The sequence below is a fragment of the Topomyia yanbarensis genome, chromosome 3 (genome assembly GCF_030247195.1).
Source record: "Topomyia yanbarensis strain Yona2022 chromosome 3, ASM3024719v1, whole genome shotgun sequence".
Taxonomy (NCBI): Eukaryota; Metazoa; Arthropoda; class Insecta; order Diptera; family Culicidae; genus Topomyia; species Topomyia yanbarensis.
In genome coordinates this window covers 80,908,790-80,936,192 of record NC_080672.1, presented here as the reverse complement: position 1 = coordinate 80,936,192, position 27,403 = coordinate 80,908,790, and the positions used below count along the sequence as shown (strand labels likewise).

General features: G+C 39.4%; 5 protein-coding genes across 9 annotated transcripts in view; 1 reads left to right on the top strand and 4 right to left on the bottom strand.

Moving 5' to 3' along the window:
• The window catches only part of LOC131689428 (dynein regulatory complex subunit 2), a 28,240-nt gene extending 887 nt beyond the window's left edge, over positions 1 to 27,353 (top strand). Inside the window, exons 1-3 of one of the 3 annotated variants that reach the window (XM_058974514.1) lie at positions 13,907 to 14,113; positions 24,506 to 24,982; positions 26,329 to 27,353. In XM_058974514.1, coding sequence (XP_058830497.1) covers positions 13,973 to 14,113; positions 24,506 to 24,982; positions 26,329 to 27,306 — 1,596 coding nt within the window. In that variant the 5' untranslated portion in view covers positions 13,907 to 13,972 and the 3' untranslated portion in view covers positions 27,307 to 27,353. Of the gene's footprint in view, positions 1 to 429; positions 635 to 789; positions 1,319 to 13,906; positions 14,114 to 24,505; positions 24,983 to 26,328 lie in introns of those variants that run through there. The other 2 variants (XR_009305396.1, XM_058974515.1) reach the window with 2 other exon arrangements.
• LOC131687022 (uncharacterized) lies at positions 2,940 to 4,096 on the bottom strand. The gene is made up of 2 exons (XM_058971056.1): positions 3,889 to 4,096; positions 2,940 to 3,551 (listed from the first exon to the last, which is right to left on the bottom strand). Exons 1-2 carry the CDS (start codon positions 4,024 to 4,026, stop codon positions 2,940 to 2,942), a joined length of 750 nt encoding a protein of 249 aa, XP_058827039.1. The 5' UTR covers positions 4,027 to 4,096.
• LOC131689432 (uncharacterized) lies at positions 4,397 to 6,100 on the bottom strand. 2 transcript variants are annotated; one of them, XR_009305397.1, is made up of 3 exons: positions 5,309 to 6,099; positions 4,655 to 5,247; positions 4,397 to 4,587 (listed from the first exon to the last, which is right to left on the bottom strand). XR_009305397.1 is itself a non-coding variant. In XM_058974520.1 (3 exons), exons 1-3 carry the CDS (start codon positions 5,625 to 5,627, stop codon positions 4,907 to 4,909), a joined length of 588 nt encoding a protein of 195 aa, XP_058830503.1. In that variant the 5' UTR covers positions 5,628 to 6,100; the 3' UTR covers positions 4,397 to 4,906. The 2 variants fall into 2 exon arrangements, 1 of the variants encoding a protein (XP_058830503.1); XM_058974520.1 differs by having other exon boundaries at positions 4,397 to 4,924; positions 4,997 to 5,247; positions 5,309 to 6,100.
• LOC131689430 (myosin-4) lies at positions 11,729 to 13,806 on the bottom strand. Of its 2 annotated transcripts, XM_058974516.1 has the most exons (6): positions 13,313 to 13,806; positions 13,148 to 13,246; positions 12,600 to 12,892; positions 12,212 to 12,520; positions 11,980 to 12,156; positions 11,729 to 11,872 (listed from the first exon to the last, which is right to left on the bottom strand). In XM_058974516.1, the coding sequence occupies exons 1-6, from the start codon at positions 13,667 to 13,669 to the stop codon at positions 11,866 to 11,868; spliced, it is 1,242 nt and encodes a 413-aa protein (XP_058830499.1). In that variant the 5' UTR covers positions 13,670 to 13,806; the 3' UTR covers positions 11,729 to 11,865. The 2 variants fall into 2 exon arrangements, with proteins under 2 accessions (XP_058830499.1, XP_058830500.1); XM_058974517.1 differs by lacking the exon at positions 11,729 to 11,872 and having other exon boundaries at positions 11,976 to 12,156.
• Positions 24,988 to 26,026, bottom strand: LOC131689431 (general odorant-binding protein 71). The gene has a single exon (XM_058974518.1). The coding sequence runs from the start codon at positions 25,983 to 25,985 to the stop codon at positions 25,092 to 25,094; it is 894 nt and encodes a 297-aa protein (XP_058830501.1). The 5' UTR covers positions 25,986 to 26,026; the 3' UTR covers positions 24,988 to 25,091.
• Positions 27,354 to 27,403: the final 50 nt, after the last annotated feature.

Genomic DNA, 27,403 nt, shown 5'->3' with positions numbered 1-27,403 from the left:
GTTCAATTTCTCTATAAGGAACAATTCATAAATTATGTAAAGCGTTTAGGGGGTGGGGGAGTAAGCTAGATCGTTACGTAACATGTTTTTACTGAACAAAAAAAAATTTTGAAGAATTTGTTACGTAATAGGGGAGGGGGATAGAGAAATTTGTGACAATTTGTTACATGGGGAGGGAGGAGTCAATTTTGGGCAATCTTCGCGTTACGTAATTTGTGAATGGTCCCTAAGTATGTTTGGCCGCACATAGTAATGTTTTTCAACAATAAGGGCTGATTTCTTCACCCTCGCTTTACTTTTAAACCAGGTTCACCAGTACGTTCAAACCTGGTTTAAGCGATAAGCGAGGGTGAAGAAATCGGCCCTAAATCCATCATAGTAAAGTTTACGCCGTTTAACATGTATACCATAAATTTATCTTATCAACAGTTTGCACAATTCGGGACAGCAGTTTAATCAAAGACAAATGAATTAATCGAGCCAAGTCAAGACTGATACTATCGTTTGAAAGAAACTAAAGAAGTAAAATGGAATCAGTGATGTTGGGATGTTTGGCCGAGGAAGAGGCGCCAATACGATTGATACGACGAAATTTAAGAAATAATTTGAAATTAATGGATCTTCCTGACCAGTTGTGAGTATACTGTAAACTTAAATACCAATAGCAATACAGTCATGGTTCGCTGGTTGAACCTATAGATTCTATGGGTTTTCTGTAACAACAAGCTTTTTAAATATTATCCATTAAATTTCTCAGCACGTAACTGATAATTTTCAATTTAATTTCAGATTTGTGAAGCATTTTCATTTATCTAAAAGCGCGTTTCAATACGTCCTTCGAGAAATTGAAAACGATTTCCCGTCTACTAGAAAAACTGGTCTCTCTCCAATGGAAAAATTAGCCGCAACTCTTCGGTTTTTAGCAGAGGGTAGCTATCAGCACGGAACTGGACAAGACTTCAACGTGGCTCTGTCGCAGTCAACATTCTCTAAAGTTCTTGCTGAAACGCTCTTAATAATGGAACGTAGACTCTGCCCAGCATGGATATCGCTTGAGATGACGGAAGAAGAGAAACGCCAAGCAAAAATATATTTCTATGAAAAATCTGAAATTCCAGGCATCATTATGTGCGTGGATGGAACACACGTAAAAATAATTCCCCCGGCGAAAGATAGAAACTTATATTACAATAGGAAAGGATATTATAGTTTAAACGCATTAGTCGTAAGTATGACGTAAAGTTGATAGAGAATTACAGTCGAGTGAGCAGCCAATATATGCAGAATTGTCCAATATTCTATTTAATTTTCTTTATGCATAGGGTCCCAGTTAAGCTCAGCCGGGAATGAACCGGAATTCCGGCTGGCTCCAGTTCGTGTTCCGACTACAGTGACACAACCGATTCTAGTCCAGATCGCTAATTGCAAACAGCAAGAAGACAACATTGAACTGATGCTAATTAAGCTATTTAAGTGTGTTTAAATAGTGATCCCCTTACGCACATAAGATTAGCTTTTCTAGGCAATACTCCCACGGTCGGCGGTGTAGAGTTCAAATTGCTTTTGAATAGACAACATAGAATATACTCGGTAGCCGGCTACCCCGAGTTTAAAAAGAACCAAAAACTAAACAAGATCTATTCTTTTTCGAGTGATCATGTACTCAAAGACTAGCTAAACAAATACCTAATAAACTATGCTTTACAGATCGCATCGCTAGCTTGGAGCGAATCCTAGACCTTACACCCATCCAAACTACCACTCCGCAACACCTATGGAAGAGCCTGATGAATCGTCTACCTTCCGTTAAGTAGGTAGATCCTCAACACTTTCCGTCTACCTTATCCTTTATCCTTGTCCATGAACGATGGAGATGAGGGCGGCCGGCAATGATGGCTATCATACTGTTGAGGTTTTAATATGGGTCGGATTGGTATGCATTCCTACATACCACTTCCAAAGCAACTCTTATTAGGAAATCAGCAGTCAAACATGATGAAGTTAGTGTGCAATCCGTCAAAATCATCATCACAACGCAACGCAACGCACGTGCTCTAGCGTCGACACGTTGCTCATCAAGTTCGTGTCTGAAACGCCATTGAATATAGGTGCAAGGTGTACTAAGAATGCAATAGACAATTCCACAATTTTATTGAACAAAACCTGCCATGGAATCATAGGTTGAAGAAACGAGAAAGGCACAATTGCATCACTAGGTGGATTAAAACTGTTTTTGTGAGAGAAATAACACAGTTATTAGAATACAACAAATCAACGCATGTATGTATATCAATACAAGCCCCACTCTTTTCCCAATTTCTCTCGACACTACTATTATGCTGTAGTAAAACATCATTAAAAAATTTGTGTTGACGTCGGTTTGAATATTGATTCTAATTCAAGAACAATCAACTTATTGTGGACCTTGTAATCATAATTTGTCACCCTATCTAATAAGATCAATAAGGAAACTTCAATATCTTATAAGAGAAACACCAAAACGATACATACAAATATTCTATTTGATTCCATCAAATTACACAAATAGGCCAAAACATCATTAAACAAATATTTATGTTCAAATACTCCTGCGCTGATATGCAATTTTCATTTTGCACTCTATTATCACAGTCATGTCACCTAGAGACTAGAAGAAAATTTCTTTTTAGTCACTAGGTGACGTGACCGTGAGAAAAGGGCCTCCTGATCTAATTAAAATTGCAGCATATGGCGACACCTTTCACATGAACGTAGATACATAATACTCTTCTACCAGCTAATGGCCTTTTCGGTTACACACAGCCATTCATATGGCCAACTGTAACGATTGGTTTACTGAAATAAGTTTCAGAGTATTTATACGTAACATTTCTAAACATCTAAGCAGCATCGATGAATTTTCGTTTCGTGGGTAATACAAAGTTGGAACACCTGAATGCTTAAGTATCATTAATGTAGGCCAATTGCATCTCAATGATTTGCTGTTTTAGTTGCAGCTTATCTTTTAATGATTTTTCAACAGCGGCATTGTGACGTCGTTGTTCTTCCAGTTCTGACTTTTTGAATTCATCGATGCTGCTTAAAGTTTTGTATATTCTTCTGACATTGTATCCGAAATCATCCATTCTGTTATTGATCGCTGTCAAAGTAGATACCACGGTTTGGTGGTGTTTTTTTTGTTCATTGATCTGTTCTTCGAGCAGATCGATCGCTGTTCTTTTGGATTTCTTGGGTTTTGGAAGACTCCGGATGACATCATCGTCCGAATCAGCGATGCGATTGTTCAAGTCGCTGATCACATCAAGTGTCTCGTTGCTCTGTCCAGATGCATCTATTGTGTGATCATCTTCCCGAAATTCGCATGACGGTGTACCAAACGAGATTGCATGCTGTACACCTTCAACAGTTGCTCGTAGTCCAGTCAAACAAACTGCTTGTTCTTCTAAGTCCGACAACTCAATCAGTTTGTTTGGTCCGCCGCCAGTAGCCCGCAACTCCTTGACATTGTGCGCGAGTTTTTTCTTAAGATTTGATTTGTAATCAAACCATACCTAAAATGTATAATTATGTAAAATAAATCGTTAGGTTAGGAAAAACCAATGATATTCTTAATTTGCATATAAAAATAGCAATCGATCCATCTTTCAGAAATTTTGTCAGGCGTTTAATTTTACATGTGCACTTATTTAGCAAAGTATCAAAAATGTGTACTGTTTTAATTATTGTTCCAGAAGAGAAGTATTTCGGTAGATTTAGGAATATCTGAACAATTTATGAGGTATCTCAGCGGAAGAAAGAATAGAAATATGAAAGCGATTATTTTGTTTCGAATGATGACAACATTTGAGAAACTGTCGCAAACATCGCACTTTTCCACAATAAACTTACCTTTTTCCAGCCTATTGAATCTTTAATAGGCGGTCCCATACTGTTTAACTCAGTCGCAAGAGTACTCCAGAAAGGAGCCACATTCCCTTTGGAGAATCCTTTTGCCACATCCGGCCTTGTCTCCAGAAGCGCTATCATTCGTGAGAACTGCCGTTTAGATGTGCTTTTCGTTTTTGCTGATTCCCTGTAAAATATAATACGATTAGTTCCTATATTAGATTTTTTTTATTTGTAAAAAACTACCCGAACGAAAATTTGTTACTTACATTTTAAATCCGCAACCAAACAATCTCGGATCCACATACGAGTGAAAACTCCGATCGAGCGTAATAGAAAATTACGTTGACGTTTGAATCGAGCGATGTTCGAAAAACGGATTCATTCGATCGAAACCGATAATGCAAATTGGTCGATTCGATCGTAATGATTCGAAACGTCGTAATCAAGAATAAGGGTGATGATGATTATACGCGCATGAATAATGAGTATTTACCAATAGCGTCTTTAATTAAAATAAACACAATTTGCTCGCATTTACTTTGAGGATAATGCGTCTCGTCCAGAACCAGCAGCGAGGCAAACCATCGATCTAACAGAGCATCCTCTGGCAGATGACCTCGAACTCCTTCTGTCACTTGTTGGAATTGATCAAGCCATTTTGTTGCGTATCAGGCATGGCAGCATGAATCATCGTTAGGTCTGTCAGGAATGTCCCCAGATAAAGGATAGATCCGTGGTTAATCAACATGTTTTGCTTCTGAAATACCTTCTGGAGATGCCGGTCGTTCTCGCCTACCGTGTCGGAAAACTTAGCAGTACCTTCCCGCATCAGCACTTCCCGTTATAATCCTCGGAAAATATCCGAGCCAATTCGGTGTATAGTCCAAGTTTTTCTCGAGGTAGCACGGCCCAGGTTTTCGACAGTCGATAGGCGGCATTCAATTGATGTCATGAGATGATTGCCTTTAAGGGGAAATTTTTCCAAGTCAATCCAAGTGGACATGAGAAGAGTTCGTTCCTAGTAAAAAATAGCTCGCTAGAATATAATTTCAGTTAAAATATAGTTAGTCCTCCTGCGATTTAAGCCGCAGTTCGATAAGCATATCACCCGGAAGGATTCCGCATTGAACCGGCTAACGATGACGAGTACTGATCTACACTGGTGCTTGTCCCTGTTAGCCGGATCACACGTATCAACCGCTTGAACAGTTCCATATCCATTTGGGTCTGCTGTTCGGTAAAGCACTTCACGGGAATATTGGAGTTCAGCAGATGCAAAGGTGGCCCCGGAAGGCAGGTTATAAACGTGCCAAATCTCCGGGGAATCCATCCAGCAATGGTAGAGCATATAGTTTGTTCCTGAAGCGGAGGTTTGAATTACTATTTTACACTCTGAGCTGTTCACTTTTGAACAAACAACCAAACTTGATAGAATCGATTACATCTTCCACCAGGAACAGAAGGCGTAACTCCGACAGCAGGGCGTTGGCATGCGCTACAGCAACCGTGGTCAGCTGCTGTACTTTCTCCTGCGATAGGGTCAAATCAAAGTCCAGGTATTCTTTGAACAGGTGTCCTTCGAAGGTCTTTTGTACGGCCTGAAGCACGTTCTTGTAGATTCGGAACGAAACGGTTCCGAACAGGACCAGCAGCAAAACGTACGAGAAAACGCTGATCAACGAAATTAGCGACATGACGAGCAGGGTTGTTGCCGAACACGATTGCGGATTCCTTAACATCACGTCAGTAGATCAGGGATTCCACTTTCGGGTGCAATTTCTCCGGCTTGAACCAAACATCCAAACGAAACTGCTTGAAAAAATTCTCCGCCTGTATACACTGCTAAGCAGGTTTACTGCAAGAAGCTTCTACCGGATTCGGTATTTCCTCCGATGGTTGTCTCACCGGGGTCACCGCTTTTGGAGTAACTGCTTTTGTTATGACAACCGGCGGCGGGGCCGCAACTGGTGCGGGATCGGGAGTAGCAACAGCCGCAGTCGCATCAGCAGCAACAGCAGAAGCAGCCACACCAGCTGATAGCGAGTCTTCGAACTGTGGCTCCACGAATTGGTCTTCTTTGTTGTGACTGGCGAAAGCACTGAATATATCTTCTTTTTCTACACTATCGGAAGTAGCAGCAGGAGCACCGGATAGCTCTTCAAGGTTTTGATTTTGTGTGGTTGTGCTTGAACGAACCAGGGCATACGAGTTCATGCTCATTTAAAAGTCATAAATTTTCAAACATAACAACAAACCAAAAGCTGTGTTGCTAGTTTGGCAATTTTTCATCAAAGTATGCTGTCATTCTGACAGTGTACCTTTATCGGTGTACCTGGGTTATAAAATGTGTCCTTGAAAAATCGTTAGAGCATTCCGTATTAACATATTTGTATTTGCTTAAACTGCACGCAATGAAAAATCTCACCGGCCAAAGTTTGCATTTCCTGCTCTAATTAGCTTTGTAAGTTTGACGATTCAGGAGTAATGCTCGATTTGAAACTGCGATACAAAATTTCCATAGCCTCAAAAAATTCAAACAGCTCATCGGTCACAAAATGATGATCTTAGTTGGTTGATTTGGCTTTTAGACTCAAGAAACGAGTATGATCTGATAGTAGAGAACTCATTTTTAAGCATCGATTCATGGAAATTTGACAAGTCGGACGCCTTCGAGCGGTTTTTCGGATAAGGTAGCCGGCGATGTGGTACAACGAATTTTGTTCCGCCAATTCCAAAGTTTGTTCCGCCTGCTCAATAACCAACTCGTAAGCGGATTCTATTATATCGTCATAATCTAGAGCGCATGCGTTGATTCGCGGGAACCAATTTCGATCCAGTTTTCTCTTTGGGATGACGTATCATCGACAATCATTTTCTCGCTATCGAGTCCAACTTCTGACCACATTTCACTTGGTTGACGCGATCTATTTCGATTGGTGAACTTCGCTCTTCGATTTGACATCAAATCCATCATCTCTAAAAGATATTCCTGATCATCGCTGACATACGAGGCATTAGGGATTGGTTGCATGAACTAGGATAGTGTAATAATTTTCAAATTTCTTGACAATTCAAGTGACGGAGGTCGTCGTTGTTTATATCGTAACCGTAACCAAAAAGAGACTTTCTAAACAGTCGTGTACAAAACGGGATGTAAGTATCACTGTGTGCCCACTACTAAAGAACTGATTGATTAACCTGATGATTGCTTTAGTGCACATCGCCATACCAGATTTCCACGGTTTCCATCGTCCTGCTTCTCCCACTTTGAGATCAGTTTCACCATGTGGTTCAAATGGTCAACAGTTTGTCGGCATTGTTCGTCACTATTCAAGCTTAGAACCTTCTCTTGTTTGCGGTTATTGATAATCTCAAACCATATCGCGAAATCTTCGATAAAACATGCTGTCGTGTATAATTCCGAACAGTTCGTTGTATCGGCTACCACTTTAAAGGTTGAAGATTTATTGCATTCTGGGCAGGTTGCAAAATTTTGTTGAATTACTCACCTTCATTCTGTCTACTGTTAATACATTTATTTTTATCGAAATTTACATCGTACACAGATAGCTTATGGCACATTCGAAGTTCATTTCCTTTTTCGTAGCCCACAAGTATCTTGAGGTAGTCACGATGTACAATATTAGATGTGAGCTTTTTTGGTTCACGTACCATTTCGGAACTATTAAAAACTCATTATTGATCTAGCCATTCACCGTATTTTTAAAAGCATGGACCGGATGTGGAATTATTTCAAGTTTGCGGGCAGCATCTATAGGGCGAGGAACTGATAGATTGGCCAGCAAATTCTCTTTGTTAAAGACCACGCCAAGATCTTTCTACATTCTCTGGTTTTCCGAACCGGAATCTGATGTGACAAAATGCACACGAAGACCTAGAGTCTCCGCTCTTGAATTAATTGAATATAATTGTTCGGGTAACGGAAGTTGCTCCGAAGCAAACAGGAGCAACAATTTTTGTTTTTTGCTCCGGTTTGCTACCCGAAGAAGAAAAAAGAGAAGAGCATGCAGGAACTAGATTCTAACTTCCATTTTTTCCTGGTACTGGAAAAAGCCTACTATATACTTCGTGTCTTTCGCTTCGGTGGTGGCAGCGAGTGTATCACCAATCGACAGTTTAATTGACTTATTTGATGTCTAGGACACCAACCTAGGGGCAGATCACACTAGAAATGTATAACAAATTTGCGTCAAATTAGAAAAAAATGCATTTAATTTCCATTTTTGTATCAACTTTGCACTCCCTCGCAGAAAAGACTATTTAACAATCATCCTACGCTGATTCACTTTGTTCGATGTTTTGTTGAATGTAGGGCTGTTTTTTGTAGGGTTTTGACGTCTTATACGCAATGCAAAATACATTGCACGCAACGCAAAATGCATTACGAATTTCTATTTTGATGGAAAGAAATGCATTTAATTTCGATGATTTTTAAAAATGCATCCCAAGTGATCTGCCCCTAGACAATAAAACAGTTGCGATAGACCACCCGATTTAACCTCAATCTCGCACTAACACAACCGGGCATGGATTAGTCAATGGACTTACCAACGGAAAAAAGGATGATTTTTTGGCAGCACTCCTGCGTTGGCAGGCTTGAAAGAAAGCACGATCACTTTTCCATACTTCCCCTCCGGATCCATCCATCGCGGACAGCCAGCACCGTAATCATCCAGCGGCCGAGGCATCTCGTACCCTGACGAAGAGACTGTCTGGACTAACGACTCGACTTGTTCACTGTAACCAGTCACACACAACGATGTGTAATTCTCTCGAGAAAGAACGAGCAGCAAAAACACAGTAACAATATTTTCATGCATGCACGATGGCGATTTTTCATTTTTTTCACTCACGTCGGCTCAATCCGAAAGCAGTGAAGGTTTTTTCACCTTTAAGCACTATTTACACCTATCCGATCCGATTTAGTGACGGTTCAGTACCGTGCACGAACACCAATATTCTTATTTCTTTTATACATTTAAATACGAGGATTCACACTTCGCCGCCACGACACCGTGTCGGACAAGTTTGAATGCTCTCATTTGATGTGTATAAAAGAATATTGATATCCATGCACGGTACTGAACCGTTACTGAATCGGATTGGATAGGTGTAAATTGGGATTTAGACTTTAAAAACACTTCCCTTTTGCACTCGAGCAGATTCGAATTTACATTTTCCCTCTTTGCCAAAGCACTTCGCGGGAAACGAATCGTGTTTTTTTCTACACAAAACACTTCCGTCACTCGAAAAAACAAAATGTCCGACCAAGACGATGCGCGGGCCTCAGCGTTGCCAAGTATTTAGAAATGAAATCTGACACTTTCTACAAAAAAAAATCTGGAAAAAATTGGCGCACGATAGCTTGCAATAAAACTAACTACAAACCAGGCTTGTTATTTGCTCACACAATGTGCCACAATGAGCGAAATACACCGATTAAAAATAGAGCAGCACAAAAACACTGCGATGTGCAGAACGACCGCACAAAGAGAAACTTGAAAACGAAAAAGAGAAAGATCTGTGCATCAAGAGCTGCACAATTTCGTTCAAAGAGTCACCTTAAAGAGCCACTTTTTTGTGCCTCCCCTCACTGGAAAGCAGGTAGGAAGGCGAGTCAAATTACAATTCAGATAAAATTTGATCGAAAGAACGTTTTTAAAATGTTTTTTGGTTGCCTTATCTGCTTCCGTGCGCGTGGGACCAAGATGCATACTAAAGAGCCTCTTTATTTCCACTCTTTGTGGTGTGCAGCCATAGAGTAGAATACACATATGGGAGCAACACATATCGGAGTGAAGAGGTTTATTGTGAAAGAGAAGAGCGGTGGTTCGCATGAAAAGTGCAGAGCGTTTTTTATTCTTCTCTTTATTTGCTCTGAGGTGCATTACATCCCTGCTACAAACTTAATTTTATTTGATATTGTTGGCGAGTTCGTCGAAGCGTTGAGTTTGAGAGATAGTAGTCTTCTCTGTAACATCAAAATAGTTAGGTATCTCTACCACTTTATCGAATCTTGTACCGGAAGCGAAACCTACGATTCGTTTATTTGCCACTGAAATTGGTAGATCTATGATATATAGAACAAAAAAATCGAAACAACTTAAATAATAGATCCTTTAACCTTGAATTTAGCTATTTTTGAATTGTTCTCGCACTCATTAATGTCGTCGAAAAACAGTAGATAGGTTTGAGTCTTTTTATGTGTATCAGTTTTTGTATCAAATTGGCAAATTGGAATTTCCTCACCAGTTCGTGTTTTAAAAGGTGTGTAATAATATTCAGTTTAAAAACCTTTTGGGTGGGCGTAGTGGTAAATCGGTTGCCTTCTACGCAGCGCACCTGGGTTCGAGTCCCGGCCTCGCACATAGGGTTAGACATTTTTCATAGCAGATTTTTCTAACCCGAAGAGGCGAATTACCTTAAAATTAAAACCTCTATAATCAAAATAAGAAAAAAAACTTTTCTGTTCTTTTATTCATTTCGATTACTTCACACTTCTTAATTGAAGTTTATACACGCTCAATTCAGCTTGGTAATTTTAGTCCACCCGGCAGTCGCACCAAGCGCGGGGAGAACTTGACAGCTCGGTCGGTAGGGTGGTGACGCAGATTATGCCCGACTTACAGCGGAAATGGCGTGATGAATAGCGTGCAACGGTTTCGGGAGAGCAACCATCACCGGGAAACTCTCCGCTGGAGTAGGCTAGTCTGCGACGGAGCACCGACCCATACTCAAGCCACGCCCCATCCGGAATCGCCGGACCGACAACGGCACCATACCGGTTGGACCGATAGAAATGCGAAGACCAAAGACGAATCGGTATCAGAAGAACTTCCTTTTCCGAAGAGCGCTCCGTCGGCGTAAAAGCTAGATTCACCACCGGGGACTAGATTGAGTAAACGAGACACCACCAGTCGGTCGCGGGTCGTCGGGGAACTAGCGAACAGGACGCCCTCCTCTATCGGAATCGTCGAACTGACTTCGGTACCTGGTTGGCTTGGTTTCGGGAGAACTCTCGCTGGGGGATTCTCCATCGGAGTCCATCGTTGGGGGCTAGACTGAGTAGTTAGCGATCAAGTCGGGAGCTCAACGAATAATTAGTGCTGAATAGTACAGAGGGGAGTTGCAGTGCTGAAATCCCCAAAGGGAGCCGAAAGGCTCGGTAAATTAGACAATCTAAAATTTACCGTCCAGATTGACTTTGCAGGGAAAGAGCACTAAGTCTCGACCCACAGCTAGCTTTCCGCCATACAGAAACTGCCCGCCTGTGTGGTGGTCGAGAACCGGTTAGCGTGTCGAGGAGTGGTACAGTAACTTTATTGAAGGAACAAACTACTAAGTAGTTGGATTAAAATGAATGCTATGCACATAAAAAATCCCTCCCCGAAGTAATGCCTTAAGGTAATGCCGGGGAGGAATCGGGTTCTGGGGAAGAGCAGTTGGTTTAGGGGGTTGGGTGGAAGCCCAAACCTATTCCGTGAGACGTTGGTTTTTGTACAGTTTCACCTTCTCAGGGCTTTTTTGAAAGTTCTTTCTGCTTCTTTAAAAACGCATACACATACAGAGACGTCTAAATTTGTCGAGCGGAGTCGATTGGTATATGAGATTCGGCCCTCCGGGCCTCGGAAAAACTTGTAAGAATGTAAAAAAAAACGAAAAATGAAGTATCCGCAATATGATTTCAGTTTTCCAAGTTTCTACATTTCTTTTTTCAAATTTCTTTCAAAGATTTTTCGAAAATCTTGCATTCACCGCATAATTATTTATTGAGATAACTTCTTAGGTTTTTTGTATGAATACAGACATTTTGCTTCCAACCTCCATCCATGTAGTTTTATTTGTAGGTAGAAATATAGGTCTCCAAAAACGATTTGGGCTCCTAGGTGGTTACCCCCGCTGACCAGCCCTCTCATTGAGACTGAGCTCACTAAAGGAATCACATTATCATTGAATTTATTTCCTGGAAAAAGAATGATGATTTTTCTGAAAAACTATCAACGCTGTCTGTAGTGAGTGCTGATTACACAGACAGCATTCAAATACAGAATATTAAAATAGTAACTTTACTTTTTGCGCTTGCCACGTCGTCCACCGCGGCGACCACGCATTTTGCGCTTCCTCTCCGCCACAGCACGCCAGGCACGCTGAAGTATCTTGGCTGCCCGTGTCTGCATGAAAGCATTCACTAGCTCCTGTTGAGCTCGAAGTTCATCCAGTCGCATTTCCTCGATGGCATCATAGTATCTAAAAAAATGACACTCTTATTCGCCCCATTCAAGTTTTGTATATAACTGCATACTTTTTCTCCTGAGGATCGAAAACGGTCCGCTTCCAGTGGTCAAATTGATCCTGATCCTCGCGCAATGTGGCCGCCAGCGCTTTCAGTTCCTTTGTTCGTTCGCCAGCATCCTTATCGTATCTGTTGAGCAGCAGTTTGAGTTGCTGAGTTAGCTTCGCTTTCTTCAGTCGATTCTCCTTCTCTTCACGCAAATCTTCCTCAAGAGTACTTTGGTATTGTAACGTTTTGCGATTAGCTTCTTGCATTAGATCCTCGTACCGCTTGTCACTGCTCTCGAAATAGTGAAACAGTTGCACATCGGAGTTGTTGCTTGAAAAAAATTAACGAAATTAAAATTTCTTTTTCGTTTGATAATACATGTATGCACTTCAATTTTCTTTCAACCTACATGTATGCGTTAATTTGCTTCCTGTTCCGCTCTTCCAACTGTTTGATTTCCGCTTTGTATTTCTCAATGATGGCGGTTTTCTCGTCGATTTCCAACTGAAAAGAACCTTTCTTCTCTTCCAGTACTCGTTCGATTCGAGCGATCTCCTTAATATTACGCTCGTTCGTTTGCCACATCCGGTGCAGGATTTTCTCCTTGGCCAAATCTTTCTGGGCAGTCATTTTCATTTTTGTAATAGTAAATTTGCGAAACTCACGCATGTTGGACAAAAATTTACGATATATCGTAGGAAGCTGCGGGGAATATCAAAACATCTATAGTCTTTGCCGGAAAGTGAACAATAGTCAACGAGTGATGTTTGATTTGGACGAAGACTAGCAATTCACAACGACGAAAAAGATTACAGTTTTTCGAAAATATTGTGGAATGCAAAATAGAATAAATCACATTGGATTTTCAGCACAATTAAAGCCATGTTTTGTAATCCATTATCGTAGGGATATAGTTGCAAAAATAGGCAACGCTGTGACATAATGACTAATACTTACATTTTTGACGTGACCAACGACAGCTTTGTGAAGGTCCTTATTGGAGACCATTTCTACCAACTCACTGAATTTGGTTGAATGAAAGTTAAAGTCATCCATCTAAAAACGAAATTTGAATGATGTGCTAGTGAAAACTTGTAGCATGATACACAATTTTCAGCTCACGTTCACAACGGTCGGCACAGCGCTACCGTCATCCTTCGAGCGATTATATTTACACAGCACCCGCAGAGTATCCTGCTCGCTAACGTTGAAGTATCTTTGCATCAGCTTCTGGTCTCTGCAGATCACCGGGAGGCAGAACAAAACTTCTAACGTTTCCGCCATTTCCTGCAAAATCAGTGTCACCCGGTTGATCTGGATGTTGAACTCTACCTTCTGCTGACTTTCCGGATCGTACGAATCGTACTCCTCTTCGCCGTATGCCATAATCTCGAGTTTAATTTTTTCGATCATGTTCTTAACCGTTTCGATGTCCTCTTCAGAATCGCCGGAAAACATCTCTTCAATGGCGTCGGTCATTTTTAGGGAAGTGGCAGAAAGTTCTCCACGGAACTGAACTATTCGTTTTTTGATGTATCAAAACAGTATCGATTTAATATTATCGTTACCATGTTCGCTTACGGACCAACCGTGGAACAACCGACGACGAGCACCACTGTTTCCGCAGTGACTGTTCATTGTTAGCGACACCAAACATGGAATAGAGTTCAGTATCCTGGATCAACGCTTATACTTATCAGTCTGATTGTACCGTAACCGAATACGCACGTGATTGCTATATTTCGTCGGTAACTTTTTGTGTAATAAATAAAAAAAATAAAAATGGGCAGGAAAAAAGGTGGTGCAAAAAATAAATTGGCTAAAATGTCCGAGGAAGAACGGGCACGGTACCTTCAGCATCGAGCAGACATGGAGGAGGAAGCTCGCCGTCGGAAGCAGCAGCTAATTGCCACGTTCATGAAGGTAATATTTACATAATCAAACATCGATAGCTCCGTGTAATGGGGGCGCAATCCAAAATGAGTAAATGCTCAGAATAAACGTTTGAAAATACAGATTCCAAAACATCGCCACGTTTTCATACCCCGAACCATATTTTGGTATTAAAACCTGTTTTAATTATGCTTTTCTCATTTATCCAAACTATAATTCCATGACTGGTTATGTTCAATTTAATTGTGAAAATATCTATTCTATTGTTGTTACACTTGGTAAGGTAGCTCACCCAATAGTTTTGATAGTGATGGAAATTTGTTGTTTTCGATCAATTAAATAACTTTATGGCAAGTATCAATTTATAAATTTAATATTTTTAGTATTGCTTAGAATACTGCATACATTTATGCAATAATAATAACATATGTCTGCTTTTTCTCTGCGGACTCCATAACTACGGTAGCGCGCTAACTATTTCGCTAGCAGGAGTAGTTTTTTGTGTCTATGTATATATAACTAAGAAAAAACAAAACCGATAAGAAGTTAAACTATACTTTCCAATATCAAACAGTATTGTTTTGGCTATTATTTTGCATAAAAACGTGTACACTGATAGAATATATTCGTGAATCGCTACGAATTATTTTCGTACAGACAATTTTCAGAAAATATACGAATTTTTATTACATATGATAAATCATTCTATTGAAATAGTTTTATTTGTGATTACGAGTTTTTCGTAAAAACCACGAAACAACTTTCGGTGGCTTATTACGAAACGGCTTCATTGGGCAAACAAGCTTCAATAGAGGTAGTATATGGTGTCCTTGTTGCTATAAGTCAGATAATTGCTGATCATCACGACGGTCTCGGTCTGACTAATTGGTAACCGTACCCGTGTCCACCGGTTTCAGGAAGATTTCGCTTCCAGTTGATCCAGAATCGGGAGCAGTACGGATTCTGTCGGATTTAGTTGAGCCATCGCGAACTGTTCGTTGGTTTTATATGAATAAGTTTGAGAAACCGAGCTCTTTCCATATTCTGCCGGAGCAATGTCAAAATAATATGCGAAAAAATATTTTTAATATTATGCAAAGTATGGTAAAATATATTATATCGAGTTAGATTGTGTCCTGTTTGGCTCCGGATCCGAGAGATGAAGCTTGTAGTCTGTAGAAAAATTGAAGGGAGCAACAAAATTAGTTTCCACATTGAATGGAGGGAATTCCGTTCAGAAGGTTTGACCGATTCAAGTATCCATCACAGGTTTCGGTGAAAAAGTGGGTAAGATTTAGTTTATCTTTCATGATTTACATCAAGAAGATAATCGGAGACAAAGTAAGTTCAAAAATCCATTCCAAATAAATTAAAAAATGTGTAAGAAAGTGTAGACAGTTCTGTACGCAATTCAATTGAAATTTTTAGCATCAAGAACAAAAAAGTAATTGTTTTTCGATTTTGGTTATATTCGTCGCTGTTGTGCTATCTTATGACAAACGCCATTTTGGGGTAAACTGAGTTAGATATGCCACATTACTTGTCCAAAAAATCTCTACAAAATGGCGTTTTCAGAATTTTGACATTTTGCTTGATTACTTAGATTTAGCGAAGAACATGTTGGAATTTTTTTATGTTTTGCTTCAAATGACTGTATCTAGGGATTGGTTCAAATTATCTTGATGTATAAGATGTTTTTATGTGTAAAACTGTCTGAGGAACACAATGACATAATCATATTCAAAACAAAAATACACGAATTGTGAGAAAAATGCAGTTTAAGTTTTAAAATGGAAATATAGCATATTTGGTAACACTGTAACCAAAAATAACTATTTTTTCTAGATTCTCTGACTCATTTCCTTCAAAATGCATCTAACCGATTGTTTATAGACCAAATGAAGCCAAAGATATGAATAAAAGTTAATAATTGATGATTTTTTTCTATGGAAAATTTTCCATGCACGATTATGACACGCCATAAAAATTTTATCATCAATGCACACCTATGACACAACCGATCTTCTAAATTTTTGATAGATTAATACAGAATAGATAGAAGCATCGATTGTCTTCTTTGAATTGTTTATACCATTTATAAGTTTCAAGATATTCATTCTCAAACTTTAAAAATCGTTTTTCTCGAAATATGCAAAATGACGCTTGTCATAATATAGCACAACAGCGACGATATATTGCTGCGTAAGGGAGAGTGAGGACACTTGATCCTTGGGGATATTTGATTCCCTGGCCATATCGCATAATCTATACGCATAAAGTTATCAAAATACGAAAAGCAAATGAAATATTTGCTCGTTTATGATGTTTAAAAAACAAATCTGATGCATTATATTTGGTTTGGAAAAGTTGTGTGAAATTTTGGAAAATATGTGTTTAAATCCATCTCGAAGATCTTCTTACAATTTTTTTAAACGGTTGTATGAGATCGTCGAACTAACTGTTTATAAATATTTTCAAGTACGATTACTTTCTAAAGGCTTTTCTCTAGAAAAACACATTTTTCGAATAAAAAGTTTCACAGTACATATAAAAAAATTTAAATTTTTTTACCCTAATCATAAACCTAATCATATGTTTGTCGAGAATTTTAAGAAAAAAGTGTAATGAGCGAGTAAAGGCGCTTTATCCTAGGCTTATTAGCCAGGGCAAGGTGTTACTACCTCTGTCCCATCCCAAAGGACCAAAGGAGTGACATTAACCTTTTTAGCAAAGTCACTCCCAACGATTTATCATATCCCCTTCAAACGGAAACGGTTGGTACGGTTGTACTCGTTTTTTCCTCGTTTGAGATTCGAAATGATTCGTTAATCAAATTATTCATTAATTGTATAATTTAATTGCCGTTTAATTTTGAAACATCTCTAAACCCAACTCTGCACAGTAGGCCTGGCCGTTTTAATATTTGCGACACATGAAAATATGCTTCAAATATTGCTATTGACAAGAAAAACACTATAGAATAACTGTAGTATTTTCCAGGATGCTTTTAAATACTGGCTGTGTAAGGGTTAGAATAGAATAGGAGCAATGCCAAAATAATATACTTAAAAATACGAAAACATTTCTAAGATAAACGAAATGAATTCATGCGAGGTGCAACCATCGAAATCGTTTGTAATATACACACACGTTTATAAAAATAAACAAACATTTCCTTTCGTTCACGAAAAATAATGTCGTTATCAACAATAATATTCGTGCAATGTACATTAAATATGCAAAATTTACGAAAACTTTCGTTCACCAAACGGCCATTCTTCAGTTCATGAAATGAAAGAAACCTACTATTTACAATGTACCAAAATACAGAAACGACGAACTAGTCTTGGCTATTTTTCGCATAAAAAAGTGAATTGCAACTATTGGGTCAATACAGTCTGCCATATCGGTATAATTGTAATAGTAGGACTTTCTAACTACATGACTACGTTTCTCTTTTTTCCATCTATTGGGGTCGTTTTGAAAATTATATTCAATGACAAATTAGTAGTAGTTACGCAGGTAGCCAGAGTTGTTGAATTGATTGATTCCTTGTTTATTATTGAGTCAAAATATCCGGAACGGGCCACCTAAAGTAGGTGAAATAACAATTACGATGTAAGATATAGTTTTCCGATAGTATTTGGCATAGCAAAATCAATTCTAGATGGGTTTTGCGAAAAAATGTTTAACCGTAATTTAAAGTTTTTAGCCCGTTTATTAAAAATACTACGGGTTACTTGTTTAACCGATTTTAATGAAATATTCGTCAATGAAATTGTCGTAAGACACAGATTTTTGCCGATTCGAAAAGTTATTATTTTGCTTTTATTTAAAACAGAATGGAATAAAAAGGTGTTCTGGATCTCTTTTTTGGTCGAAAAAAACCTACTTCGTGCGAAGCAAAGTTCAGTGTGGAATCTGTGTCTTACAAAAAATTTCATTGCCCGTTAGTTTGTTCAAATGGGTCAAACAGGGCCCCGTCGCATTTTTTTAAATAAGCGAGATTAAAACTTAAATTTTATCGCGGAACCTATCTGGAATTGATTTTGCAATGCCAAATACTACCGAAAAATTGTGTCTTCCATCGAAATTGCAATTTTGTCTATTTTTTTTTGGGTGATTCGCGTGAGCAATTTGGACTCTTACTCATAAGTTGTAAACCAAAAAACTGAAGATAAACTAATAAATCTTTGTTAACATGGTATGATAAAACTCATGTGGATGAGCAAAAACAGTACAATTATCGGAACATAGGTTTACAACTATAAAACACTACCACAACTATTGGGTGTTACGGAGCATTTGCATTTTTAAGCATTTGTGAAAAAATTAATGTTTAACTCATATGTACGGTTTTTTTTTTAGTTGTAGAATTGATCAGTCTTTCATAAAAATACATTTACAGGACATATATAAGCAAATTTGTGTTAGTTTACTTTTAAAATTGTTTGCATATTGATTAGGTTTTATCGAATTTCACGACCTTGAATTTCAAAATGACGTCAAAAATCAATTTCTGGCACCCACTCGTTAATACCATTCGGAAAATAACCTTATTGATTGGATTAAAGAGAAATCCGCTGAACCGGAAGTCGTCATGTTGGATTTGAAAATGATGCCAAAAATCAATTTCTTGTTCCCACTCGTCAAGACCATTCCGAAAATACCCATATTGATTAGGTTATAGAGACTTTTGCTAAACCGGAAGTCGCCATTTTGGATTTCAAGTTGGCGTCAAAAATCAATTTATGGTACCTACTCGTCAAAATCATTTCGAAAATATGATTGAGTTTTAGCGAATTTCACTAAACCAGAAGTTTCTATCGTAGATTTCAAAATGACGCCAAAAAGCAATTTCTGGTACCCACTCGTCAAGACCATTCCGAAAATACCCATATTGTTGAAGTGCGGGCCATAAGAATTTTTCCGTCTCTTCTATCTTTCCGAAAATCTTTTGCATTCAAAACAACCGTGTTAATTGCGAAATCCGTGCAAAAAATATTCTAAATCTTTTGCTATGGGTTTTTTACGTGGATTTTCAAATGAACGCGATTTTTGACGTAGTACGTATCCCCTACGTAAAAAACTGGATGTACCTCGCTATTTCTACGCAGCACTAATTTTTAAAAGTAGCAAAAAAATTTGGCATATGTAATTACCGTGGAATTGCCATTATATCTTGGATGCCTAAACTCTTTGAAGTAATCGTTAATGAAAACTGTTCTATCAAATCCAAAACAGAATTACTAACATGCAGCGTGGGTTCTTCAAATGACATTCCACTAATACAAATTTGATTGCAATGGAGGATGAAAACCATATTGAAGCACTCTACACAGCCTTTAGCAAGGTATTTGATCAGCTCTTCTCAAATAGTTCGAATCTTATTTAACTAACCGTCTACGAATAGCTAGATTCAAAGGGAAGAAATCGAGTCTTATTCAAATCACATCAGGTGTTATTCAAGGTTCCCATCTAGGCCCTCTTTTGTTCATTTTATTCGTGCAAGACATTTTCTTCATTCTCGAAAACATAAAAGTTCTTATCTATGCCGACGACATGAAACTTTTTTTAGAGCTTGAGCTTAAGCTTGCGCGACCACCCCTGGCTGCTACTCCGTTATTGTTCGGGACTAGCTGAAACTGCGCAGAGATTCACTAGCTGATAATGCCTGGGAGTAACAAACCATCATTCAATGTACAACTTCTGGCAATCCCAAGTTGTTTACTGATCAATACCAGCGCTGGCCAGACCCGAGCGTAGATCACAGCAGGAAAGAGAAGAAATGGTAGTCCGACACATGCTTTTGTTTAAGACCGTATATACATACTACTGAGTACTCCACGAGTGCCACGGGAGGAGAGAGATTGTTAGTAAAGATAGGATTTCGAAATTGTGCTGGAGTACGTACGTGACTCGAAATTTCAGTAGTCTCTGGGTGCCCGGTCATCAGGAAACTCATTAGGTGCTTAGAATCGAGGGTCTGCCCCAAAGGGAAAAAGAGCGTGCCCGGAGAGTGGCAGATTTGACAAACGCAAAACAGATTCAAGATAATCTGCATAAGGTGTATGCATGTGTGTACAATAATATTTTTGGTGACAAACGCTTTGAGAGACTGAAAGCACTAGTTTCTATATTCAAAACATTGTTTTAATTAATTTCGTTTTTATTAACCTCTTTTTTGGGAAGTGAATCAGTATTTACGCAATGTCGATCTTGCCAATCGTAAAACCAAAACTCTCGCTTTACGTATGCCTATACCTTATCTGGTACCATCTTGGGTTTTCACGTCATTTGCAGTTTGACAAGACCAAAATTTGACAAGATCATAATTTGATGTTGGAACGGTCTATCTCTGAGAATGATCATAGGAAGGGCAATCCTTCGCTTAGAATCGAGGGATTGCCCTTCCTATGATGATTCTCAGGGATAGACCGTTCCAACATCAAATTATGGTCTTATGAAAACCCAAGATGATACCAGATAAGGTATAGGCATACGTAAAGTGAGAGTTTTGGTTTTACAATTGGCAACATCTACATCGCGTAAATACTGCTTTACTTCCCGAAAAAAGAAGTTGTTAAAATCGAAATTAATTAAAACAATGTTTTGAATATAGAAACTAGTGCTTTCAGCCTTTTTGAGGTTCTCAAGGCGTTTGCCACCAATAATATTATTGTACACACTTGCATGCACCTTATGCAGATTATCTTGAATCTGTTTTGCGCTTGTCAAATCTGCCACTCTTCATATTCTTATCCGGACACGCTCTTCTTCCCATTGGGGCAGACCCTCGCTTAGAATACGATTTATCGTAGTAGCGAATAACGACAAAATGTTTTGAAGTATAATTAATTCAAATATTTTTTCTGCAGAAGACAATACTTGGTTTGTGAGAATCGGCTCAGTCATCACCGAATAACTGATGGGATTTTAATTCTAGAATAAACCCGAAACTTTCGGAAATGTCGATAGTGGACAATAAATTCAAAGATTCTTTGATAGGCCATCAGTGATCTAAATCTGTAACTCGAAGCAATTTAATGTTCATTTCAATAGTTGTTTAACCTCTGAGGCATTGCGAAATTTCTAGACTAAGAAGCATTATTGTTAAACAATAACAATGTTCATTTGTCTTCTTTAAAAAAAAATTAAAAATTACTGTCAATAGAATCCATACATGTTTTGCCAATTTGTGTTTCTTATTTTTTGTGTTTCTTATATAAAAACGCTATGTGAACCGAGGCAGTGATGGCATAAATTATTTGCATCATTTGACTCAGCTCAACGAGATCTATTACGAATCAACCTTATCATTTAATCAATTGGATTTGCAATCGGGAGTTAAAGTTTTCATTAATCCTGTATTTGCCAACATTATTCATAACAAAACTCACCACGAAATAATAAAACTGTATATGTCTTTGGAACGTAAAACTGCAAGTGGGACTGGAGCTTCCTATATACATATATACAAGATATGTATCGTTCTTTTGTGTGCTTTCGAATTAAGGCCACTATGATCAGTCAGCGGTACGAAATCTCAAACTCAGTTGTCTATTTATGCTATAATTTACCAAAACCAACATTCCGTTTAAACGCCTCCCTCACTTATTCACTTCCAAACTGATTGAAGCTTCATGCAGAATCGAATACTTGAGTGCAGAGGAAATATAAATTCATTCGCCAATCAAAACATTCATTTGTTATTATGTGGGCTGTTTTAAGATAAAAGTTGGCATCTTATACCTTTTCGAGCATAGGTGAACTGCATAATCTATATCTGGTGCATTTGTACTCGATAATCCTTCTGAGCTACACAGAAACAAAATTCAGTTTGCGTCTGAAACCGAACTTATCTGAATGAATGTTCTGTAGCGAAACAATACGAGAACGAGGACGAGGAAAAAAAAGAAACATTGTATTCAGCGCGGCGGACATGAGTTGAATTTCGTTTCTCGCTCTGACTATAAATGTGGAACCAAATCCATCAAAAATGGTTTAAGCTCGAAATCTAAATTTTCGGTTGCCGTAAATAGGTCAGCTCTGATTACGTCAACATTCCTTGGAGCTTACAGAGTCGTCAGGAGAACCCAACATGACCAAGATATCACTCCAAATAACAGAGTCCATGGATGGCCGTTGATCGCTGCCCTGCATACTGCTGAAATACGACAATTGCCGTGTAAGTTGTCTCCTCAGAAGAAGAAGTCCGAAGGATCGCAATAACACAGAAAGAGTGGTGTACAGAGTTGCAAGGACTCTCAACAAAACAATCAAACAAAGCAAGAAAGCTTGCCTTGAGGAATTTCCCCTGGAGGGTACCCGGAGAAGATGCTGGTCACCATTGAAGGCCTTCCGCCAGCAACCGAGTCATCGATTTGACCGAGTATGATGATCAGGAAGAAGGAGCCCGAATAACCAGCGAGAAGCTGATCGAGCTGGGAAAAGCCATGTAGATGAAAAAGTCCCTAGGAACAGACTGAATCCCAAACCTGGTTCTAAAAGCAGTGATACAGGAGAACTCGGATATATTCAGGACTACATTTTAGTAATGCATCGATGAAGGTAGCTTCCCCGATAACTGGAAGCGACAGAAGCCGTTGCCGAAGTCGGGAAAATCGTCCGAAGACTCTTCAGCGTATAGTTCAATACGTCTCTTGGGTACGGTTGGAAAACTGTTAGAGACAATAAGGTTTATCAAGCACACGGAGAGTGAGAATAGTCTATCCAACGTGTAGTTCGGTTTCCGAAAAGAATGTCATCCGAACTGTTGTGAAAGCAGCGGAGATAATATTAAAAAAAAATGTTTCGGCAGAAAAATTGTTTCGGCAGTAGGTAAAGTAAGAATGATGAAGCAATCTCTCATTGGCTGCACAACATGAGAGTTCCTCAGTACCCCTACAGGAATATCGTTCAAAACCGAAAACCGATCAACTAGACAGACAACGAAGAGAAGAATGACAATTATGGTAAAGCTGTGGAACGCAACGAACGAGTATTGAAAACGAACCTTGTGGCAGAGAATGTGTGGCTCAAAGTAGTCGTGGAATCACTAGAAGAAGTGGAGACTGGGAGAAGAAACTGACGATGACCCTTCATAAAACAGAGGTTTTGTTGATTAGCAACCAGAAAGCAGCGCAACAATCGAAAATCACTGTAGAAGAATATACTATAGACGCGAAGCGTGAGGTAAAGCAATTAAGCGTGGTTATCGACGACGGCGCGGTAACAAGAGCGAGAAGAGTCAGAATCATGCCGAACACTTCGGCGATAAGCAGTAGCAAGATGTGATTTCTGGCGACGTCAATACGCAATTCTCCGATACGGTTGCCAGGCCTAGTTCCCAACAATAAAGACGAAAAGAAACAAGTCGTGTTTTACCAGCACGATGAGGTTGTTGAGGATGGCTACGTCCCCAGAATGTATCGCGATAAAGATATATGGAACGCCGTTTATGGAGCGATTGTGTACAGCCGCAGCGAAAATGGTAAGATAATCAAGCGAATAAATCAATGAAAAAGCGAGTTATTGTCCCGTAGAGTAGGCTTCATCCAACGCCAGGGACTATCTCTAGTAGTTTTCGTCAATCCATCGGTTGCGGGTCATCAAGGTGCCAGTGTATTGGATGCCACTCGGTTTCGCCCGACCGACCTGGGACTAGATCGAGAAGGTCGTGTCCAAACGACAGCGGCGGGTTATCAGAGGCAGGCAAACCTCGACACCTACTGGGATTATCCAATTAGAACGTTACAACACTGGGAGATAAATGGCTCAGGAGAAGCTAAATAACTCGCGAACAGGGAATCTAATAGGCACGCTGAAACGGGATCTAAATGGTTTATGGAAGATTATCATCTGAGCTATACAATTAGATGTTCGGAGCTAAATGACTCAAGTACGCAGAGGATCTAAGCGATCTAATGTATGCAGAAACTGATGGAGTATAATAGGGAAGTCGGGAACTTTATAGCTCAAGGGACGATAAATTTAATGGATCAACTGAGACTCCTAGTTATCTGTGGAAATTTCGCGTGCAAAAGAAAAATGTGCGAAGGAGGACAATCAGCCTCCCCACAAAGTAATGCTTTGATGCAGTCCCATTGGAAAAGGTAAGAAGAAGAGTAAGGAGTGTTTTAGTGGTTGAGCACGAAAGTGAGTCCCACCCACTGGCAATAAACTACTGACCAGATTAAAGCTTTTTAAACTTTCAATTGAGTCGAATGGTATATGAAACTAGGGTATCTTTTAAAAATTTGGAACAAGCAACTTTATTATACATATTATGATTGCGGTCTTTACACGTCTACAAATTAGGAAGTGAAAAAATGTATAATGTATTCTATCAACTCTTTTACTAATCATTCCATTGCTTGCTGCTAAAATCTATACGTATTTTTTTACTTTCGCTCTTCTTAGAATAAACTAAAACGCGAGGATGCCTTCTCGCGGCTCAATCTGGCAAAGATCAACCAGGAATGGCGTACCATTCTGCGCAACATCAAGTGCAAGGAGCTGCGCAACGAGATCGAACTGGTGGAAAAAATGTGCAAAGAGTGCATCGAGAACAAGAACGGCATCATCCGGCGGTTGCTGTGCGATCTGGACGAATCGGAAGAAATTTATGCAACCATGCTGCACGCTCACATGGAAAAGATCGAAAAAATTACGAACATACACAACGATCGGTTGCAGTTTCTGACTAAGCTGTACGAGATCGAGAAGAAAGAGATTATAGGGAACTACGACCAGGAGATTGCAAACTACAAAAGTAAGAAGTTTGGTTTACAGAAGGAATTGGAATGTGTGTTCTACGGGTTAGCGGAGCGATCGAGACTTGAAAGAAAACAAGCAGAGGAGGAGCACATGCTGAAAAAGGACGAACTAAAAAATTCGGTAAGTATTATTTCGGGAGACATTGATTTTATTGCATACAACTTTGGTGCACCTACGAGAGACATTACATTGATTGCAGTGCTGATGAAGGTGCTTAGAAATTATTTTTTTAGAACATGATCGTTTCGTTTTCCCAATCGTTGCAGTTGGCTTGACCTCTATCAGCCAGGCAGGTAACAAACTTCAAAGCATAATCGCACTTATCCTTCAACTTGTTATCCATGCTAATCATGTGAAAACATTCCTGTATTGAATCGGTGTAAAAATCCCTTAACTCGGAGTCTCTTAAATCCTTGGTAACCACGTGAAGAACTTTGTGCTTGTCCGGAAATCCCTCATTGTTGGTCATTTTCATTTCTTGGAAAAAGCATTGCATCAGACAGGCACGATCACGCTCTAAACTGCCACTAGCATTATTCGACGAATTATTCCCATTGGAATTCATAAACCCGTTTCGTTCGCGGTTGTAGCGATCGGTTTGCTGATAATTGTTGCCATAACGACCCTGCGGATCATCGTCATAGTACTGTCTCTTGTATCGGCCTCTTTGATTCATTCCATCATTATTTCTTCTGCCCATACCATATCCGTAGTCCGAATCTCGACTTCTCCCACTTTGACCAGGACTACGATCAGCATTTCTGTTATCATCTCTATTTCTTCCGGCATTACGTCCTCCATCATCACCGTTTCTACCATTTCCATTTCCTTTCTGATTAGATCCGCTCTTTTGTTTACCATCGTCGCGTTTGCCGCCATCTTTCTGATCCTGTTCTCCGCTGTCCATTTCCGAAGAGGAAGAGTCGTAGTCCTCGTACTCATCACTGTTGGTAGTCTTATTTTCTGACTCGGTCGAAATGCGTTTCATACAGGTCCGTATAACTTTTCGAACCTCGTCGCTGGTCGGTCCATCTTCGGTACGGCATTTTAAAGCTGAAGTTTTCTGCAAAATACACAGCAGAACGACTAGGAACGAAACCGACACAAACCGAAGGGTTCTCATGGTTTTCGACGAGTTAGCGGTTATCCATCGTGAGGCGTCCAGTAAAGTCGACTACGGAAAGGTTCAGTGATCGTGTCATTTTTATAGCGACGTTCGATGATCATCCACTGGACTATATAACGTTGATGAACGTTTCCGTTGACCATTTGAAAAGAAACAGGTGTCAATCAAACAGATCGCATAAAACCTTGTCCGGAGCAGAAACTGCCGCATGTCATGTCATAGCATTATTATCTGGTTGCATAACATTAATGTCTGAATCTGTTTTACCACCGTAGATTACACAACATAGCTTTGTCTTTTGGAAATGACGTCGAAAATAACTTCTTTCTTATTCATTTAGATGATTCTCAAACTGGAGATAATTACCAAGGAACGGGAACGGCACATGGAAAAGCTATGGAAAGAGTTCCAAAAGGTGCTGAGCACGTATCTTCGCAACACCGAAGAGTACCGCAACGAGTACAGTAAGCTGCGCGATCAGGACGCCAATGATACGAAAAATATTCAGAACCACTACGCTGAGGTCGCTCGGCTAGGTGACCTGATAGCCAACCTGCGTCAGAAATTGGTCACCATCAAGGATGAGCATCAGTTTAATTTGAAGCAGCTGCACAAGTCGAAAGTAGAACTGCAAGATCGAGTTAGGAACATTAAACAGGAAATGGAAATTGGGTTGAAAATGGACGAGGATAGACTGAAACAACTAGCGGTTTGTAGCAACGGAATCATCAGATACCTGCAGAATTTGCTGAAGCGAGGCAATGCTATTCTGCAAACAGCAACTTTCTGTAAAAAGTTTGAAACCGAAAATGAAAGTTTGCTACCGTTTGTTCATAGTGCAGTTAAGCGGCAGATGTTTGAGGTAGATGAAGATGAGCTTAAGGAACCAACAACTGATTTTGAGGTGTTCAAAAAGGACACCTTTGGCATCGCGAAAAAGTTCGAAAACTTTTGGATGAGGTATAACAAAGCCAGAATAGATTGCGCTTGCTTGCAGGAGGAAAAACAGCAATTACAAGAGGAAAACGAACGACTAAAGAATCAGCTGAAGGAGTATTTGATTACAGTCAACATTAATAATGGTGGCTCATTGGAATCCAATGAAACATTGTTGGCTAAAAGACCTAGCTCAATGAAGGTCGAGAAGGTGATGCATATCGATTTGAAAAATAAAGCCGTTAGATACAATAAAAGCGGCCAACGTAGACCAGTCACTTGCATAGAGGGTAATTTGAGCAATGCCATACGAAATGATAGGCTGTTGGAAATCCGAAGCAAACCGATAGAGTTATACTCGCTGATTCATCAGTCAACGTAAATTACTAACCGCATCATCAATTCACTATGATTTATTCATTCTTGTTTTGGAGTGGTCATCTGCACTTATAATAGAGGATCTGATATTATCACCTTTT